General features: G+C 42.0%; 1 protein-coding gene across 5 annotated transcripts in view; it reads left to right on the forward strand.

Moving 5' to 3' along the window:
* UNC13B (unc-13 homolog B) overlaps positions 1-18,670 on the forward strand; it is a 123,255-nt gene that overhangs the window by 65,125 nt on the left and 39,460 nt on the right. For all 5 annotated transcript variants that reach the window (XM_054178624.1, XM_054178623.1, XM_054178626.1 and 2 more), the window contains 5 exons: positions 963-1,052; positions 2,442-2,576; positions 3,391-3,524; positions 4,439-4,524; positions 13,617-13,743. In XM_054178624.1, the coding sequence (XP_054034599.1) occupies positions 963-1,052; positions 2,442-2,576; positions 3,391-3,524; positions 4,439-4,524; positions 13,617-13,743 (572 nt within the window). The remainder of the gene's footprint in view (positions 1-962; positions 1,053-2,441; positions 2,577-3,390; positions 3,525-4,438; positions 4,525-13,616; positions 13,744-18,670) is intronic.

Consider the following 18,670-nt stretch of genomic DNA (forward strand, 5'->3'; position numbering starts at 1 on the left):
CAATACTCAGCTGCCCTTAGGAGAGCGTATTTTTCCGAGTCCTCGCTCATGAATGAAAAGTTTCTCCCCTCTCCTTTTTTCATCTTTGTCTCTAGTAATTTTTGAATGTGCAAATGTGACTATCAATGTGAAGATTGCCTTTGCTGCTTCACTTGCAGCAAAACCAATCACACCAGCTTGAATGTAAGAACATGCTGAAAAGCATGAACACTGTTAAAGGGCACAGGAAGAAAGAGTGCCAGTGCAGGAAAGAGCACAGTGAGAGAGGTCAGAAGTGCAACAGACTTTTGCAAGAAGCAAAGCTTGCTGCATTCAGCGTACGAGCACATCTGTATTGTATCCAGAGGGACAGTGAGACTGACAATTTCAGTGAAACCCAGAGGAAGCTGTGACTACAGACAGGAGGGTGGTGGTCAGAGTATGTAAAATAAATGCTTTAGAGTGAAGAAGGTGCTGGAAAGGATACATGCTTGTCTTGGTAGAGTGGATCTTACAGGAGTCTGAGTGGTTACAATTAATTCTTACAGGAAACAGTGCATATTTTCCCTTTTCAGTCCAATTTATTTATCTGGAGAGGTAGTTAATTCAGCACACCTCTTGGTGTCTCTGAAGAGAAGCCAAAATCTAAGCAGTTGAATCAGAAAGGAGAGAGCCCACACAAGCAACCTCAAGCAAGAGGCCAGGGCTGCTAGTGGTGAGGCTGTTGCTCCTTGCCTGCTCCTTCTGCAGCCACTCAGTCTGCTGGCATCCATGAACTTCACATTCATATGATAAGCTATGTAATTAAGCAAACAGATATGCTCCTGCAACAAAAAGGCTGTATTTATTGAGCATTATTTTGACTGGTACAAGCTTCTCAAGCAGAAAATGTTTCCAAGACACTTTCCTTATTTAGCACATGCTTGAAGCCTTGCATGGATCTGAGTGTGCTTTCCAACAGGATGTCCCTTTTCTGTCGACAGAATAACTTCCCAGCCAGCAGCCGTGAACGGCTGCAGGACCTGAAGTCTACAGTGGATTTGCTGACCAGCATCACTTTTTTCAGGATGAAGGTACTGTTATGTGTGGGGTTGGAAATGCAGTTTCTGCTGCAGGAGCTGGTTTCCCATTTTCAGAGCACCGTTTCACGTTGGTGTGCTTTAGGCACTTAAGTAAAACGGAGATCATCTCCTGACCATGTAATAAACACCCACGTTTTTACTACATTGTATTTTGCTCCTTGAACGTGAAAGTTGACTTTTTTTCCCCTCTGGGGTTCCTCAGTCATAAATACAGTACAAAATAATGTTAAAAAAATAAAATTAAAAAAGGATAAGAAAAAGAAAGTTGTCTGGTTTAAGGAAGATAATGTACTTTTCTTAATAGTATTAGGAAGCTTTTCCTAATAAGTTGTCTAGAAAATTTATCAGTCATTACAATATTTTCATCATCCTTTATCTAGTAAATATTGTGAAATCTATTGCTTGGAGGATAAGATGCTGAAATGGGATGTTATCTCTCAGTGGAGATCCAAGAGAGTTGTTACAAATGCTGATGTGCTAGTTCTGTAGTTACATTTTATTGTCCTAGCAGCGTGTAATGAGATTACTTTTAATTCCTGATTTTTGTTTCTTAATTTTATTAGAAATACTGTTGTAGATCAGCACGTGCCACTTAGTAATCTTCGTCTCACCAAAAGCAAAGCCAGTCTTTAATTTGAGCTATTTCAGGAAGGGCTTAAAATTTTATTCTTAAGCCCCCAGGGTGAATAGTGTTTTAGGATTTTATTCAGTGTTTATTCAGACAATATGTTTATGTCGAAAGTTTGCTTTATAGAAATACTCTGAAAAATTTAGAGATAGTGACAATATGAAAACTGTCTCAGCTTACAGCTTTATTTTCAGAGTGACGCCAGTGTATCTGTTTTAAGTAACCCTGCAGTGTTTTTCTAAAGCAATGCAATAATGGAAGGGGCTGTTGATGCAGGTGGAGCAGGCCTGTCGCTTTGACATGTCCCTGAGGGTTCTGGCATGCTTCAAGATTCCATAAAGCTTGTGATGAAAGATGTCCTTAATGAAAGTTTTTGTATTTAAAGGCATGCAAGTATTTGATCTTCAGTAAGGCTTTCCCCATCAGATGTAACATGCTTTGCTAGAAAGGTGGCTTGCTGACTTCATAGCAAAACCTTATAAATTTTGCAGAAATTGTATGTGCTTAGCTTGGATTATACATGTATCAAGCAGCATAGTTTATTTGTTTTGAGGAATCTTCCTTGGCACTTTGAAACCTTTTATGCTCCAAATGATCCTATGGGAACATAAGTGTACTGCTGTTTTATGCTTGGGAAAAGATCCACCAAGTCCTGCATAGTTCCAAACCCCCTAATTTGTTCTTTCCCTGCCTGATTTATGGACAGTGCTGTGATTCTTCCAGTTCAGCTCTCCTTCTTGTCTCCTTGCCAGGTTCAAGAGCTTCAGAGTCCACCCCGAGCCAGCCAGGTGGTAAAGGACTGTGTTAAAGCTTGCCTGAATTCCACCTATGAGTACATATTCAACAACTGTCATGAGCTGTACAGCCGCGAGTACCAGACAGATCCTGTGAGTACCTGACAAGAAGGCAGAAATCAGCGTTTCTGATGGATGTTCCTCAATAGTCACAAGAATTAAAACTGATATAAAAAGGCAATACAAAGAAAATTGTGGCTTACCTTCTGAATGCACAAAACTTGTAATCAGTTAATGGGTACTAATTTGTAAGTGGAGGATGATAATTGTTTTACACTAACTAACTATGATTCATTTTGCCAGCCTTAGCTATTTCCTGAGCAGTTATTTGTGAAGGGAACATTTGATGCAGCTTTGACTGAGCAAAAGAAAATTAGGCCAAATATAAACTGTTCAAGAAAACTCTCTTTAGCATAGGGGAACCTCAATTTTCATCTTGTTTTCTAGCACCAGTGTTGTGCACTGGTGCTTAGGCAGTACCTTTAGGCACAAACTGTTTTCAAATCCATGAGAGCTCTGTTGGCCGCTCTGGAGTAATGCACACGCCATGTGTCACCATGGATATAGTCATCAACCCAGGTGCCTAAAAAGCAAGTGGTTAGATCAAGCTTAGAGGAAATGATGTTGCAGCAGACCTCCTGGAGCCTGACCTGCTCTTGACATAGTAAATGGCAAAGGAGTACAAGGAATATTTGTATTTGAGGCTACCAGTAAGCAACATAGCTTAGCATGTTACTGTGTTTTGCACTAGACCATACAAGTTGCCAGCAGACATTAATAATTGTAACTTCTTCAGAAGAAACAGTCCACAGGTTATAGGGTTTGGAGTTTATATGATGATCTAGGTTTACCTGCTTTTTTTTTCCACTTTAAATTTACACTCTTTTTCCAATGGCTTCCTTCCCAGAACAAAAATCAGGACCTTCCTCCTGAGGAACAGGGCCCCAGCATCAGGAACCTGGATTTCTGGCCCAAGCTCATCACCTTGATAGTTTCCATCATAGAAGAGGACAAGAATTCTTACACTCCTGTCCTGAATCAGTAAGAATCTTCCATGTCCTGTATGGCTAATGCTAGTCTCTGTGTGCTCTGCTTTGTTTGTTAAACTGCTTTCTATCTCTTCTGTCACTTGTGTATTTATAGAAGTACTTATCTTGTCTGTCTGTCTTTCTGTCTTATCTGTCCCTATCTAAATAACTCTTTTTGATTGGGATGGAAGAGTTTCAAAAGGTTCAGTTACGATGGCGTTCGAGCACAAACACCCAGATTATTACAATCCTGAACTCAGGGAGGCACCTGAAAATGGGGTGAGAGTTCTTTTGGTTTTTTGGGATGTTGAGCAGTTCTGGGATGCACATTATTGTACACAGTGGTGCCAAGGTGACAACACCTTACATTGTGATTTAGGAATGTGGTGTTCTGTGCAGCACTGGGAGATTACATTGGGTGGGGTTGGTACAGCATTGGAAAGGAACCTGAAACCAGTCTGTTTTATCAGTGGATATTCCTTCAACAATCCCACTGGGCAGGAGAGAGGGAGATACCTGACAAGGTATTATACACACAGCTGGATTTTGCCCTAGTAATTATTGATTCAACCTAGCAGGGACAGCTGCTAGGTTAAATCAAAGGGGAAAAACAAATGTACAAGGGGAAAAAGGCACAAGGGCATTGGGGGCATGCTCCTGGAGTTATTGTGTGCATGTCTTCTAGGAGAGACATAGAGGGCCTGCCTTTTTAAGTTAAAACCAGTCTCAACAGCAGTGTCATTTTCAGGTTATTCGATATGCCACAGAGTCTAGTCCAGGAGCTTCAGTTTCTACCTGGTCATTTATCTAGGAGGAAGGAAGCATCTGTAATGTTGAGCTTTTCAACTTGTAGCTTAGCTCAGAGTTGAATGAAGAAGAGCCCTTTGCTCTGATAAATGTTAAAGTCTTTCCCAAATGTCCCCTCAGGTTTCCTCAGGAGCTGGCTGTTGGGAAGATCAGTGCAGAGGTGATGTGGAGTCTTTTTGCCCAGGATATGAAGTATGCCATGGAAGGTGAGGGGGATTCCTTCATGCTGATGGTTGACTTGCTGATCGCTTGTTCTCCATCCATTTGGTGTGAATGAGGCATAACCACTGTTTGGAGCAGGGATTTCTGGTGGTTTGTGGACAGCCACTTTATGGGTGACAAGGCTGAGATCTACATGAGCTGTAGACCTGTGTGTCAGGCTGTGTTTCAAGCTGCTTGAGATCAGAAGTTCACGTTGCTCTGAGGATACAAGAGCTCAGATCATCAGCAGCTTCGTTCTGCAGTGTACAATGGTAAAAAGGGCTGGAGGAATAGGTGGGCTCTGTTTCATGCCATGAGTGTAGTTCCCTGGATGATAGCATAGATGGTCTAAGCCTGTGGCAGAATCATGCTCTTACAACAAATCCTGCTTCGGGCTTCTTCATTTTTAATTAATCTTTGCATAATTCCACCAGATTCCTAGTAAAGGAGAATGTCTACTGTTCCTGAAGATGAATTAGGCATTGAAAGCCCAGCAAATTCTCCAAAAGGACTTTTCTTACTTGCAGTGCTCTTCTTAAAAGGTTTGGAAAGCACCCAGTTCCCACTGGCTCTGCAGCTGTGGTAGCAGTTGTTTCCCAGTATTTTGCAGGGTCCAGCTTTATGATCATCTATATTGCTGTGATAAAACAGACGTGCCAGTGCTGCCTATGGTATGACAGCTGTACTCATATTCCAAACACAAGTCAAGCTACTGCATTTGATTACTCAAAATTATGCTTAATTTATTTCTCCTCAGATTTATCTAAGCTTACTTGTAGGATTGCAAGCCAATTAGACTCCTACTTCAGACTGCTACAAAAAGATACCTCTTCCAGTAAGAGAACTTCCTGTGTTTTATTCTTCAGGACCAGATTCTGGGGTTGTTCTATAAGTGAGCAAGATTGACCCCATCTGTTTCTTCACATCTCTCAACGCCACAGCTCTAGCCTTGAATTCAGCAGATCTGAATGAAATGTTCTTGCTTCTGCGTTACAAACTTTTCCATACACTTGTGCCTTGCAGTGTCTTTCTCTTGCCAGGCTGTGTTGCTGTAAAAACAGGCTCTGGGGAAACCTCATAGCGATCTTCCAATAGATGAAGGGGGCCTACAAGCAGGATGAAGAGAAACTGTTTACAAAGGCCTGTAGTGAGAGGACAAGGGGCAGTGGTTTCAAACTAGAGAAGGGTGGATCTAGATTGGATGTTAGGAAGAAATTCTTTACCATAAGGCTAGTGGAACACTGGAACAGGTTGCCCGGAGAGGTGGTTGTGGCCCTATCCCTGGAAATATTCAAGGTGAGGCTCAGGGCAACCTGATGTAGTTGCGGATGCCCCTGCTTACTGCAGAGAGTGCTGGACTAGATGAGCTTTGGAGGACCCGTCCAAATCAGACCATTCTGTGATTCTGTGTTGAAAAGTCTCTTTTATAGTGGCTGTCACTACTTGCTCATGTATTAGAGATAAGACAACTGTGATAACTTCACGTTCACTTCCCGTAGAAACAGCTCCTGCAAACCATTTTTTGGCTCTGCTTTCTGTTTTGTCCTTATTTACCCATGTGCCCCACCCTCAGGAATTTACAATGCAGTTTACCCTTCTACATGCTGAATGTGCCAGATCTTCCTGCTTTACCTGCAGCCACAAGAGGTGGATCTCTCCAGATCTTACTGCTGAACTTTGCTAAGGTTCCCCTTCCCTCTTGCATTCAAAATGCAGCTGCAATAAGGCTACTGGTTGTGTGTGTGAATTTTACTCTCAAAGGAGGCATCACTTTATTATTTATCTTCTCTCCCTCTTTTAAATAGTTCTATTTGATTGCTACTGCCCAGATTAATTCCTCCTCCAAGGTTTTGTCTGTTCACATCTCAAACCATGTTTTCTTTAACTCTGTCCACCTAAGCTGAGCTTATTGTAGCTTTTACTGACATCCTTCTGGTCATTTGTGAGCTTGTTAAGATAAGGACTGTGTAATGTCATGGTTTGGAACTTTACCACCATATTAACAAAAACTTGGCTTACTCAGTTGGGGAAAGCAAATGGAAGCTATATTTACAAGCAATAACTATGCTCTACAATGGAATGCAATGAATATGTACAAGCATACAGTATTTGCAATATTATACAGGTATTTACAATCAGAAAACAGCAAGAAAACCCCCCTGAAAAGGGGAAACTACCCTGCCTCCCCCCCTAACCTCCACCCCCCCACCCCTTTTTCTCTGTTTAATTAGAAGAAAAGAGAAAGAGATGTTAGAGAGTTCTGTCAGTCTTACCTGCAAGGTCAGATAGTAGTGATAAAATCCTCTCATCCAAGCAGAGCCTCAACAGCCAGAAGAGAGAGAAAGGACTGAAGGAGAATGTGAGACTGTTAGAATACATCCCACACCTCTGACCAATGAAATGGGTTGGACGTGATGATCTTGAAGGTCTCTTCCAACCTGGTTTATTCTATGTATTCTATGTAATTTAGAATAATCTCTTGTTTTCCTTTTTACACCCAACTGTGGATTTGTTTATACTTCTTTACTCTGCTGCTCAAAAATCTGCAGCTAAATTTTAAAGGCATAGACTAAAACTGCCACAGACTGGCATAATGTTTCCACCTGTGAGTTTGTCACTACATAGGAAATACTTGCAGAAAGAGGATCCCTCCTCAAAGTATCTCTTGGTGAGCAAAGTTGAGGCAGGTGATGGAGAGGGAACAGTTTGCATTTTGGACTAGAGCTGAAAAGCTGTATTTGTGGATGTTTGTTCTCTAGCTGTTCAAGTCTTGCAGGAGCATTGAGCAGTGATAAAGGTTGTGCTGGTGTCTGTCTCTTCCAAATATATGTTCAAGAAATCTTCAAAGTGTAGAATTTTGAGGGAAACATGTTTCCTCACTGCTTTGTCCTCCAGAAATTTATTAAGATAAACTTTAGAACAAGCCCTACAAGAATTCAGTTAGAGGCCTTATTGTACAGATGACTGGATTAGCTCACTGCATTTTTGTTTTTTAAAGTGAGGGGGGAAATTGCATGAGAGGAAACAGATTAAGTGATGTGAAGGGTGACAATTGACAATTAGATTTGCTATCCTCCACTCTTGGCTCCATCATCAGTTTGAGTTGGTCATTCCTCAACTAGTTTAACCACACCATTTGGTGGTCTCCTGTGATGGGGTAATAGCATTGATGGACAAGGGAAGAGCAACTAATGTCATCTACTTGGACTTCTGCAAAGTGTATGACATTGTTCCCACCACCTTCATGTTCTGTGAATTAGGAAGACATGGATTTCATGGGTGAACCACTCAGTGGATAAGAATTGGCTTGATGATTGCACTCAGAGAGTGATGGTTGGTGGCTTGATGTCTAAGTGAAGATGAGTGATGAGTGGTGTTCCTCAGGGATTGTTAGTGGGACTGGTACAATGTATCATCTTTGTCAGCAATGTGGATGGTGGGATTCAGCACATCCTCGGCAATCTTGGTGACAACACCAGGTTGTGTGGTGTGGTTGGCATAGTGGAGTCAGGGGATGCCATCCAGAGGGACCTTGATAGCCCTGATAAATGGGTCAATGTCAACCTCATGAAGTTCAACGAAGCCAAGTACAAGGTCCTGCACCTGCTTTGGGGCTTACATACAGCTGAAGAGGGACTTTTTATGAAGGCATGTAGTGATAGGACAAGGGGTAATGGTTTCATACTGGAAGAGGCTAGATTAGGAAAAAAATCTTCATCAAGGGTGGTAAGGCACTGCAACAGGTTGCCCAGGGAAGTTGTGTAGGGTCCAACCCTGGATGTGCTCAAAGCTGGCTTGCATGGGGCCTTGAATAGCCTGATTCTAGTAGGAGGTGTCCCTGCCCATGGCTGGAGAGTGGAACTAGATGATTTTTAAGGTCCCTTCCAACTCAAACTGGTCTATGATTCTATGCTATTCTGTCTTTGCTGGTTTGTGGAGTAATCACAGGGTACATTGGTATGCTCCAAGATCTCTTTGCATCAGGAGCTCTAAGCTACAACAGTTAATCTTTTTTTTTGTGGAGGTATGTGCACATGAACTCAGTATATAAAACTTGCTTCTTACTTTCTTTATGATGTTTTCCCTTATGTTCTGTTCCTAAGTTCTGGATAACATGAGCTCATTCACCTCAGCAAGTGGTAAGTTCCTGCTTCTTGGTAAAGCTTATAGCTGTGAGTAAGCAGAGACTTTGATCAGGTGCTTGTAGTTTTAACACTTTGGATGTAGTTGCTAATATTAGCTGTAGTGTCCTCTAGTTCTATATCAGTGATGAGCAGACCTACAAAGAAGACATGGAAGACCATACTACTGATGCAGAAATCGCTGGTATGTGCTGTAAAGAGACCACTCTTCTGACTAGTCACTGCACTTGTCCTTTTGACAGTACCCCATACGCTGAGCAGTTCTGGGCAATAACCCCCTTTGCTGAGTCTGTGGCATTAAGATGTACACAGTGTCACATTACAACTACTGAGGTCCGAGCTCCTCTTCACGTGTGGCTCTATTCCTTCCCTTCTGGCTGGAGTGATGCTTGAGGATCTGTGGCCCTTTCATGGTGCAGTGGTGGTAAATTTTATTCTAGCTTAAAAGCCATGCAGGTCTGGCTGTGTGAAACTGCTGCCTCCCTTCTTCCACCCTGAAACTTCTACACTGATCTCCAAAATGCAGTGTGAAAAAGAGTTGGGAGGCTCGGGTGGGAGATAGTTAATGTGAGCTGGAAAGCAGTGCCTGGCTGTGTGAGCTGTTTTCCCCCATGAGTAGCAGCTAATTGTGTTCTCCCAGCTCAAAGCTTACCTCCATGTGCAGGGCAGTATATAAATACTAATTTATGTGTAGGAGACAGTGCTAGGACCTTCAGAACCAAAAGTTTGCTAATCTGTGGATGCTGCAGCATGTGTCCTTTGGGCACCTTCTTAAGAATTAAACTTCTGATTTGTAAAATACTCAAGTTATATAAAGGAAACTCCTATTTTCTGGTTAAAATATGTTCAGCAGCTGGTGGGTTTGACTGCTGAAAGGCAAGTGCTCTGTAGACCTATATTATGCCTTCATCTCCACTAAGGAGACTCAATTTCTGAGACAGCACGGAAGCTCCAGGATTTACCATGCTTGTTTTGTTTTCTTGCTTCCCTGAAGCAGTGAAAGCTCAGGGCACCATAAACAGGAGACCTGTCCCTTCCCTCCTTGCTGACAAGGGCAACACAAGATGAGGCGCTGAGGAATGTCCCTCGTTCTCCATCATCCCAAGAGTAAAACAGATCAGATAGACATATTGTGTGGCTCACACTTGGCTGACAAGATCATGCTACCCTGGAGTCACTGTCATGTAGATGATGATTTTTCTAAGCCTCTGTGACGCTGACACTAGTAACTCCAGTTACCAGTGGGTTCAGCAGCTGGCTAGCCTCTTTGTGCATCCACTGGTAACTGGAGTTACTAGTTTTCTTGCTGTCCTCTGTGAAACCTCTGTGACCTAGGAGGCACAAACACCCCAAGCAAAGAGGGCTTCTCCTCCTCCTTTACTATGAAGACATTACAAAACAGTAATAGAAAATCAATGTCATCCTTGACAGCAATGTTTTGTCTTATTCTGGATGCATTAGGAGAGCTTCAGATTGGAAGCATCTCTGATAGGAAGAGAGACTTGTACAGACTTGGCAGGCAGGATTGAAATCAATCATTCTGCCACATTCTCACTTCTAATAAAGGGAAGGGGGGTTAGATACATACACAGATGCCAGCTGTCTGAAGTGTGAACACTTCATGAGCCTCAGTACCTATTAGTATCTATTTTTTTGCAGAAATTCAGTATTATTTGCTAGAAATTAACCTGTGGGAAGTAGGCTGGCAATCAAGAAAAAAATTAAGGATGTGGTAGAAATCTTTTTCTCTGCCTGAAAAATAGAACTGGACATGAGACTATAAAGTGTGCTGCTAGGAAGCAGTTTCCTATTAATGCCTTAATAACATGGCCTTGGTGGCCCTAAAAGCTCTTCTCTGGAGAAGGCTGCTTGCAAATGAAATCTGCTGAGGAAATGTGAGAGACTTGCACAACTCTGCAGTCTTTTCAGGATAAAACACAGCAGTTCCTGTGAAATATCTGTGCACTCTTGCGCTGCTGCTGCTAAGCTCTTTAAAAGCCAGCAGGTTATAAAGTAGAACTGAAATGTGCGAAGGCTGCTGGCTCCTGTGCTCTTCGCTTTTCCTAAAATGGGTTTCCAAAGTACGCCTCTGGCTGACGTGTTCCCACCTTCAAGTGCTCTTAAATATGCCCCTTTACAAAGAAAGCAGCTGATCAAAACTCTGCAGGGTCCACTGAAGGGGTGAAGGCAGATGGTACAAGCTGCTGGGGATGAAGGGTTTGTTGGGTTTCTTTGTCCTCTGGTCTGTTTGAGCTGTTATAGTTCACCTTTGTCTTTTCTCTGTCACAAGCCCGTCCTTTGTTTCGCATACGTAAAGTTCTCTTTTATGGTGGTAAGACTTCTTTTTTATCTCCCTCTTGGTGTCAAACCTCTCCTTTACTGCTTATAGATAGCTAGGTAGTCATAGTAGCAGTCCCTGGGCTTATGCTTCTGTGGCTGCTTTGTGTCTTCCTCTTCTGCAACTTAGTTGTGTTTTGAAAGTCCTAAAAATAAAAAGAAAAAAGTAGGGAAAAGCTTGAGTTACTTGCTCTTAGTGGACTGCTTAATTTTGAGGAAATGAATCTGGTTTGAGTCCTTTTTACTTCCAAGTCAGACCTTCCCTTTGCAGGAACAACACTTTTCCTGTGCAACAAGAGCACCTGGACGGCAGTGCGTGTCAGAGTTAATGAAGTTATAATTGTCCATTGATTTCCTCACTCTCACAGGGAGCTAAGTGGGCATGGTTATTGCTGTTTCCAGGTTTAGATCTATGGGGAGAGCATTGCATTTCTTTCTGTGGTTGTTCTCGAGGGAATTCAGCATTTCACACCCTGTGCTTGTACGTCCTTAGGTCTCAAGAAAGATAGTAGATGTATTAATGTAAAATGAGAATAGACTTAACTTGGCCCTGGTGCAAGCAAATTAATTGTGGAGAGTAATGGATCATATAGTACATGTGAAATAGTAGTGCACATCAGGTAATTTGTCCATTGATCCATCACCTCTGGGGACTATGTCTCTTAGAAACTGGGCATTTTAATTTCTTTAAAACAAAGGCTGGATTTCTTTTGGGGGGGGGGTTGCATCTGTGAGGATCTGCTACGTGTGAATTAGAAGGATATCTGTGTTTCACTGCTACAGAGGTTTGCGAACAACCCACCGGAGCGTTGCACTGCTTGGGAGTTGACAAGGTTTATAGAATAATTATGCATGAAAAGTTCTTTATTAGTCATGTTTTCAGTTGGATAATTTATAATTTATTTGTCCTCTCTTCTTGTTGAAGCTTCAAGAGAGATGTCAGTTTTCTTAATGCTCTTAAACAGTTGCACGAATTTGCATTTGCATGAGAGTAGGTGATGGTATTGAAAGATAAGCATGTCTGTCACGTGACTGAGTAGAAAGCTAGGGATTTCTACATCATTAAGACACATCTTCTGCTGACAAATACCTGCAGCACTCATTGCTCCCATGTGCATATCTCTACCTGGTTAATGGATACTCACAGCAAAGTCCTAGATTAAAGCCATTCAGAATTAAGAGAAAGAATTCTACTATTTAACGTAGTTGGATCCTGTCTACATGTGAGCAGCAATGCCCGTGGAAGGTTACATCAACGATAAGGCAACCACATAAGAAGTAAGAAGATAAGTCTACAATCAATTTTGGGGAAAATAACATAGAGTCTTAGGCACATTGTGTCTGTTGTTGTAGTCACTTTCTTACGCTGTAGTCATGGACTAGTGGCTTGGTGTGGTGCTAGAGTGAACAAAGAAGCCTGCCACAAAATGTATTCATGCTGTTGAAGCTTGGCAGAAGAAAGAGATGGATATGGTGGCACTAGGAGGCAGCAGTGAAGGATTGGTCACCTGGTCATTTGTTGTCACAGTGCAGGCAAAAGACAGCTGCTGAGTTCTCCTAGCATTGTGAAAGAGGAGTTAATTTTTTTTGGTCTCAAAGTGGGTTTTGAAGAATAGTAGTGCAGTAGAAGAAGCTGCCTGTGCAAACCAGAGGGGTGGCTTGGGAAAAAGCATTGAGATGCTTTTAGGGGAACTTAATGAGCAGTAAAAAAAGCAGGGACTGTGGGCTGATCAGAGGTAGGAGTGAAATGCTGAAAGATGATAGTGTGGATGCAAGCTATGATGGCTCTTGAGAGCTAAGACATGGAGCATGCATTTCTCATGGGAGGGAGGAGGTCTAAGGAGATGATCTCTGCAGAAATACAGGACTGAGTATTTCAAGTGCTTTAGCAGCATATGCATGTAGCTTTGAAGTATCATGTTGTGAAGGCATGTGTGTTATACAAGAAGGAACTGCATTGTCCTGACATAGCTTAGGTACAGAACCATAAAGCCTGCCAGGAGGAAGAAGCTCAGCAGCAGGTAGGTATCGGTACGTTAGTTCAGTGAACTGTGCTCAGGGAGGCAGGAGGGATAAGAAAAAGTTGCCTTCAGAAGTGTCATGAATTTCTCTGGGCATCAGGAAAGGCTTCATCTTCTGTATAGCTCATTTGAGCTTTCTTGTGACCCGCACTTTCAAACCTTAAAGAACCCAATGCTTTCCACTCTTTTGTCTTAGAGGATGCAGTGTAACATGTTGGTGTTGCCTTTTTTTCTAACCAAGAAGGAACAGATTCAATCTCCTTGATTTGTTTCCTGCAAAGATGAAATCTAGTCTGTCATTTGGTAAAAGGAAAGACCATAACGTACTACTCTATTGTTCTGACAAGGAAAAAGTCTGTAACAAATTGAAGTATTGATTTGAGCTGCAGAAATAAACTCCAGAGCCCCAGTGGTCAACCACCAGGAACCCCGGGCTGTTGCCAAAATCCTGTGTAACTGATATTTTTTGGCTCAATAGCTGCTTCATCCTCAAAAACATTGCATACTGTGGACATTCTTTACAAGACCCCTCCTCTCCCTGATGCAGCGACAGTGGTAAATTCAAACCTAACTGCCTTTTTTTCCCCTTCTCTACAGAGCATGAGAAACACAGGTTGTGTAAAAGTGCAGACTATATGAATTTACACTTCAAAGTGAAGTGGCTGTACAACGAATATGTTCGTGATCTGCCTGCCTTCAAGGGAAAAGTGCCTGAATACCCCGCGTGAGTATATTATGTCTCCTGTAGCAAGTCCCCACTATCTGCTTGCTTGTGTTACCTCGAGGGTAGTCGTTTGGTTCTCCTGTGGCTGCCTTCACGATACACTGTTTCTTCACTCAGTGTTTTCCTGTCTTTATGTGAATGTTTGTGCCTTCTGGTGTTCTGTGCCGCTTTCACAATTCGATCCCTTGTGGCACAGCATCTCCCAAGACCTCAAAAGGTTTAGCAATGTCATGGGCACTCTGTAAGCCACTTTGTGCCTGCAGTGTGGGTGCTAGTTTCTGAACAGCAGAATTCCGGGTGTATGCTTACATTCTTGAGTTAATAGATGCAGCATTATCTGTATGTATTGTATGTACATCTCTATGTGTATGTGTGAATGTCATATGTGTACACACACAACAGGATTTGTGAGTTTTCTGCGTTTTTTTAGTAAGACCAGATGGTTTAGTTGGAAACATCAGATAAACTGTCACTCTTAAGCTCCGAGCCAATTGTTCACAACTTTTATTTAACTTTAAAAGAGCAGCAGTGGATTTCAGCTCTGGAGAAGTTTTAGGAAACCCCCTGGAGAAGGTTTATGGAGAGAATACAGTAGCTTGTGTCTAACACCTGGCCTAAAGCAAGAGATGATCTATTATTTCTGGCCATTGTTTAGCAGGTGTTCAGAGGCTTTCAGGGAAAGTTGCTTCATTTCTCATTCAAACAGTTTATTTCACTGTACTTTTCCCATGCTTCACTCCATTTGATTTTGAGGGTTTAACACACTCCCCTTTTTCTTCTTCAAAACCTTTCTTGATTTGATTTGATCTTGTTATATCCTGTCCTGCAAGCCTGGGCACAGAGAGCCCACTTTACAAAAGTAAAGTGTGATTCTCATATCCCTTCCCAACCTCCTGCTGGTTCCTATTTTTTCCCAGCTTTCCTTGTTAAGTGAGGTTTACTCGCCTCTCTCCAGCTGGTCTGTATCTGGACATAAAACACATAGACTTAAATACTGCTGTTTATCTAGACCTTGCCCTGCAGGCAGTGCTGCTGTTCAGACATGCTAGGTTGATAGCAAGTTTTTTTACATATAATTTTTTTTCCCATTTAAGTGTTATTTTATGACTAGTGATGCTTCCAGTGGGACACAGGCAAGGCACCCTTTACAGAGTGTCCTACCTCGCTGCTTTTCCTACCCTGTATACAACTGGCCACTGCTCTCTAAGTGCTGCACTTGGCAATTTTCCCTCTCTCTCACACACACAAAAAAAAATCTTGCTTGGGCTGTTTTCAGCTTGGCATTTTGAATTCTCTTCCCATCCTGTGATGCGCACAGTCCCTTTGAGCCTGGTGCTAGCTGCATACTAATAAGAGTTGAGGCAGTTGGCAGTTGGCTCAGCTTGGGCTATAGGCCTTGCTTAACAAATCAGGTCAGTGAGAGGCATTACCTTAGTGAGCAGAGTGCTGGAATGACAGTCTCAGAAGCCCTGTTCTGTTTGCTGTGCCTCAGAGTCAGTGCAGTCTCAGGCAAGCCATCAGATATTCTTAATCTCTCTTTTTCTCCTGTGTGATCATGGTAACGATGCTCAGTTCCATTCTGCGGTCATTTGCAGACTGTTCTGCTCTTCTGGCCTTTGTGATAGGGCTTCAGTGCTCACGTACATTTGCACCTCCTGGCTTTGTTCCTTCACTCTTTCAGTGCAGTAGCCTGGTTGTCAACCAACCTTCACCTGTTGCAAAATATCCCTAGACAGCAGTTATAGCAGTGTTCTCTTGTCCTTCATTTTGTGTAACAAGAATTTTTAGTCTTCAACCTTCCTTAACAAAGAAGTCCCACTCATCAGGCTTGCACATTACTAAACTCTTTAGATGAAATTTAATTGTTGCTGTCCAGAGAACAGATGAGTTGTCTGTCTACTTGTCAGACAAGACCCTATCCATAAACTCACTTTTTGAGCTGAAACTGTAAGAAACCATGTTTCTGATAGCTGTTAGATATGATTGAATAACATAATATCCAAAGTATTGAAGCTTAAGTTTTTATACTCCCCTTACTTTCTGAAATTCAGCAGCAGTTTGTGAAACTGAAGTAGCAATATAGCTGAGAGTGGGTCTTCAAAACTTCCTCTCCTCACTTTTCAGCTGCCAGCTAAAAGCTGTGAAGAGTCACAGTTTCCGAAAAACTCTTGCCTTTTTAGATGTGTCAATAAGTGTTCTATATTTTGTTTTAATGCTGATGTTGGCATGCAGCTAGCATTGTAGATGTACTGGAGACTGCCTCCTCTCTGGTAAGGGAAGGCATTCCTTCCTTTGAAATCCAGTCTTACTCCTTTGGCTCACTTAATCAAACACAGTATTTATTCTTGTACTCTTTGAAACCCTGCCCACCTTCTTGCCTTTGCGCTCGCCAGGACCCACAGGATGTTCACTGGGTACCCACATTTGTCAACATACCAAATGAATAAGATTAATTTACCTGTAAAGTCTGAGACCACAGGAGCCAGGCTCATAGCCAAGCTGAAACCGCAGCCTTTTGTGTCACTTTACTGTTTGCAGCCAACAGAAGTAAACTTAAATTTAGTCAAAAATGACCACTCCCTTTCTCACCAGGCAGGACTGGGGCATATTCTGTGCAAACCTCATTTGGAGACGTTGGCTGTGCCATCTCAGGTCAGGCTTTGCTGACCCATGCAAGCACAGAACATCTCCAAAGCAGCAGTGTGAGCCTCTGCCTTGAGTGCTGGTGTGTGAGTCATTATGGTGCTTGCTTCCATATCAATAATTGAAGCAGACGATGAAGAAGCTATTTGCCATATAACAACATTTAGAAGATCTGCATGAAATCAGATTATTTTTATTAGTTTCTGTGCTAGATAATTTTGAATATCATTTTGGTTATGTTGCCTTTTTAGTCCTCACTTAGATTAGCAGCCCAAGACATGATAGTAAAATACTGTAAGGGGTATTTGGCCTAAGATAACTCTAGGTGTGTTACAGCTCAAAGCATTTGATTAGGTGGTGTTGGATGATAGGTTGGACATGATGATCTTGAGGGTCTCTTCCAACCTGGTTTATTCTATTCTATTCTATTCTATTCTATTCTATTCTATTCTATTCTATTCTATTCTATTCTATTCTATTCTATTCTATTCTATTCTATTCTGTTCTATTCTGTTCTGTTCTGTTCTACTCTATTCTATCCTATTCCATTCTATGCTATTCCATTCTACTCTACTCTACGCTACTCTATTCTATTCTACGCTACTCTACTCTATTCTATTCTACTCTACTCTATTCTATATTATAATTATGTGACAATGTCAGTGTGTGCCCAGGCACTGGAAGTATTTATAGATGTTTTGTAACTCTTCTGTTTTCCTGCCATCTAAACAAGGACAAAATTGAGGCTAGCTTTGCAAATGTAGTTAATGAATTTCTTACCTCACCTAAGTGATTAACTTTTCACTTAAACATTTGTCTTACCTCTTTCTGGAGGTAATGCTATTTTTAATGGATGTGAGGACAAACACAGTGCTACCAGCTACTCAGCAGTACCTTTCCACATTCTACATGGACCCATGACATGTGAAGCAGTCAGAACCTTGCAGCCTAGGAAGCAAGAACCAGGTGGAAGATGTGTAGTTGCTTCCTTGTAAACTGGCCGAGTTCTCTTCTAAGGACTGATTGAGCTGTTGCTTTAAATATGCTATTGCAGTTTAAAACAGAATGTTGAAAGCTTGAGAAACTTGCAACAGGCTCCAAAATATGCTGACTTTTAGGAGCCTGAAGTATCATTTGGGAAGATTTTTTTTCCAGAATACAGGAAGTCCGTATGTCTGTGTCAGTGTTCCATGGTTGCTGCCTGTGTTAAATACGGCTTCATAGACAGGTTGCTGTTGGCATTTAACACTGTGTCAGTTACAGTTTCCAATATTAGCATTGATGTGCTTTATATTTCAAAGTGTAGAGAGTATTCAAGGCTATCTAATATGCTCTGTCTATGAATTTGCTCTTGATCTCCCTCTCATGTCTAGCACATGCTTTCATGTTCTTTGCAGACTCAGCCCATAATTAGCACAATCTCTACGAACACAGCTGCCTGTTTAGAGGAGGCTGTACTCTCTGAAACTCTGTAATAATCTTTTGTATGGACTGAAATCACACTTGGGCTCTTTCCCCCCTTATTTTGAATGCTGTGTAGTAATATTTGAAATTAAGACCTGTTTAGCTGCGGTATGTTGGCACTTGAACACCACGAAGCCCCAACAGACATTTAAATAAAGCTCTAAGTTCTATGTTATTCCTTAAATGCAATATGCATCCCCCCCCCCCACTTTTTGACAGAGTCACTATGTCCCACAGAGCAAAGCAAAGGATGACCAGCTGTAAGATCCCATCACTGAAGCTGCTTATCACCTTGCCTATTTAGCCAAGGCAGGAATGGCAAAAGCCTTTTGTTCACTGCAGGAGCTAGCTCCAGACACCACTTCATGTAAGGCATTTCCCTGAGATGTATCAGTGGCTGTTCAGCAGCTTGTTGGGTTGTGCTCTACCATTTAGCTTATCCTTCTAAGTGAGGAGAAGGAGCAGAGAAAAAGCTTAGCTGCCCTGCTTCATTTTGTGCCCTGACCCTACTCCAAGACTGTTGGTCAAATACTTAAAATATGCTTCTTTAAAAGAAAACAATGAAGAGCTGCCTGAAGGGCTGGACGGGTTCTGGCAAGCCCCAGCAGATGTGCTGTGTAATCTCTAGAAGTTAGTCTTACTCAGTCCCAGTGAGATAGTAGCCCATAGAAATGGGAGGATGTTCAATAGAAGACTTGGAGAAAGGAAGAGCAGAATTAAAGTGAAGAAAATTCTAGCCTCAACTCTCCTTCCTGGCACTACAGAAATAGGTCTATATCTGCAGATAAAATGTCTGAAGGGTCCTGGAAAACAGACCCGT

This window comes from Dryobates pubescens, chromosome Z (genome assembly GCF_014839835.1).
Source record: "Dryobates pubescens isolate bDryPub1 chromosome Z, bDryPub1.pri, whole genome shotgun sequence".
Lineage (NCBI taxonomy): Eukaryota > Metazoa > Chordata > Aves > Piciformes > Picidae > Dryobates > Dryobates pubescens.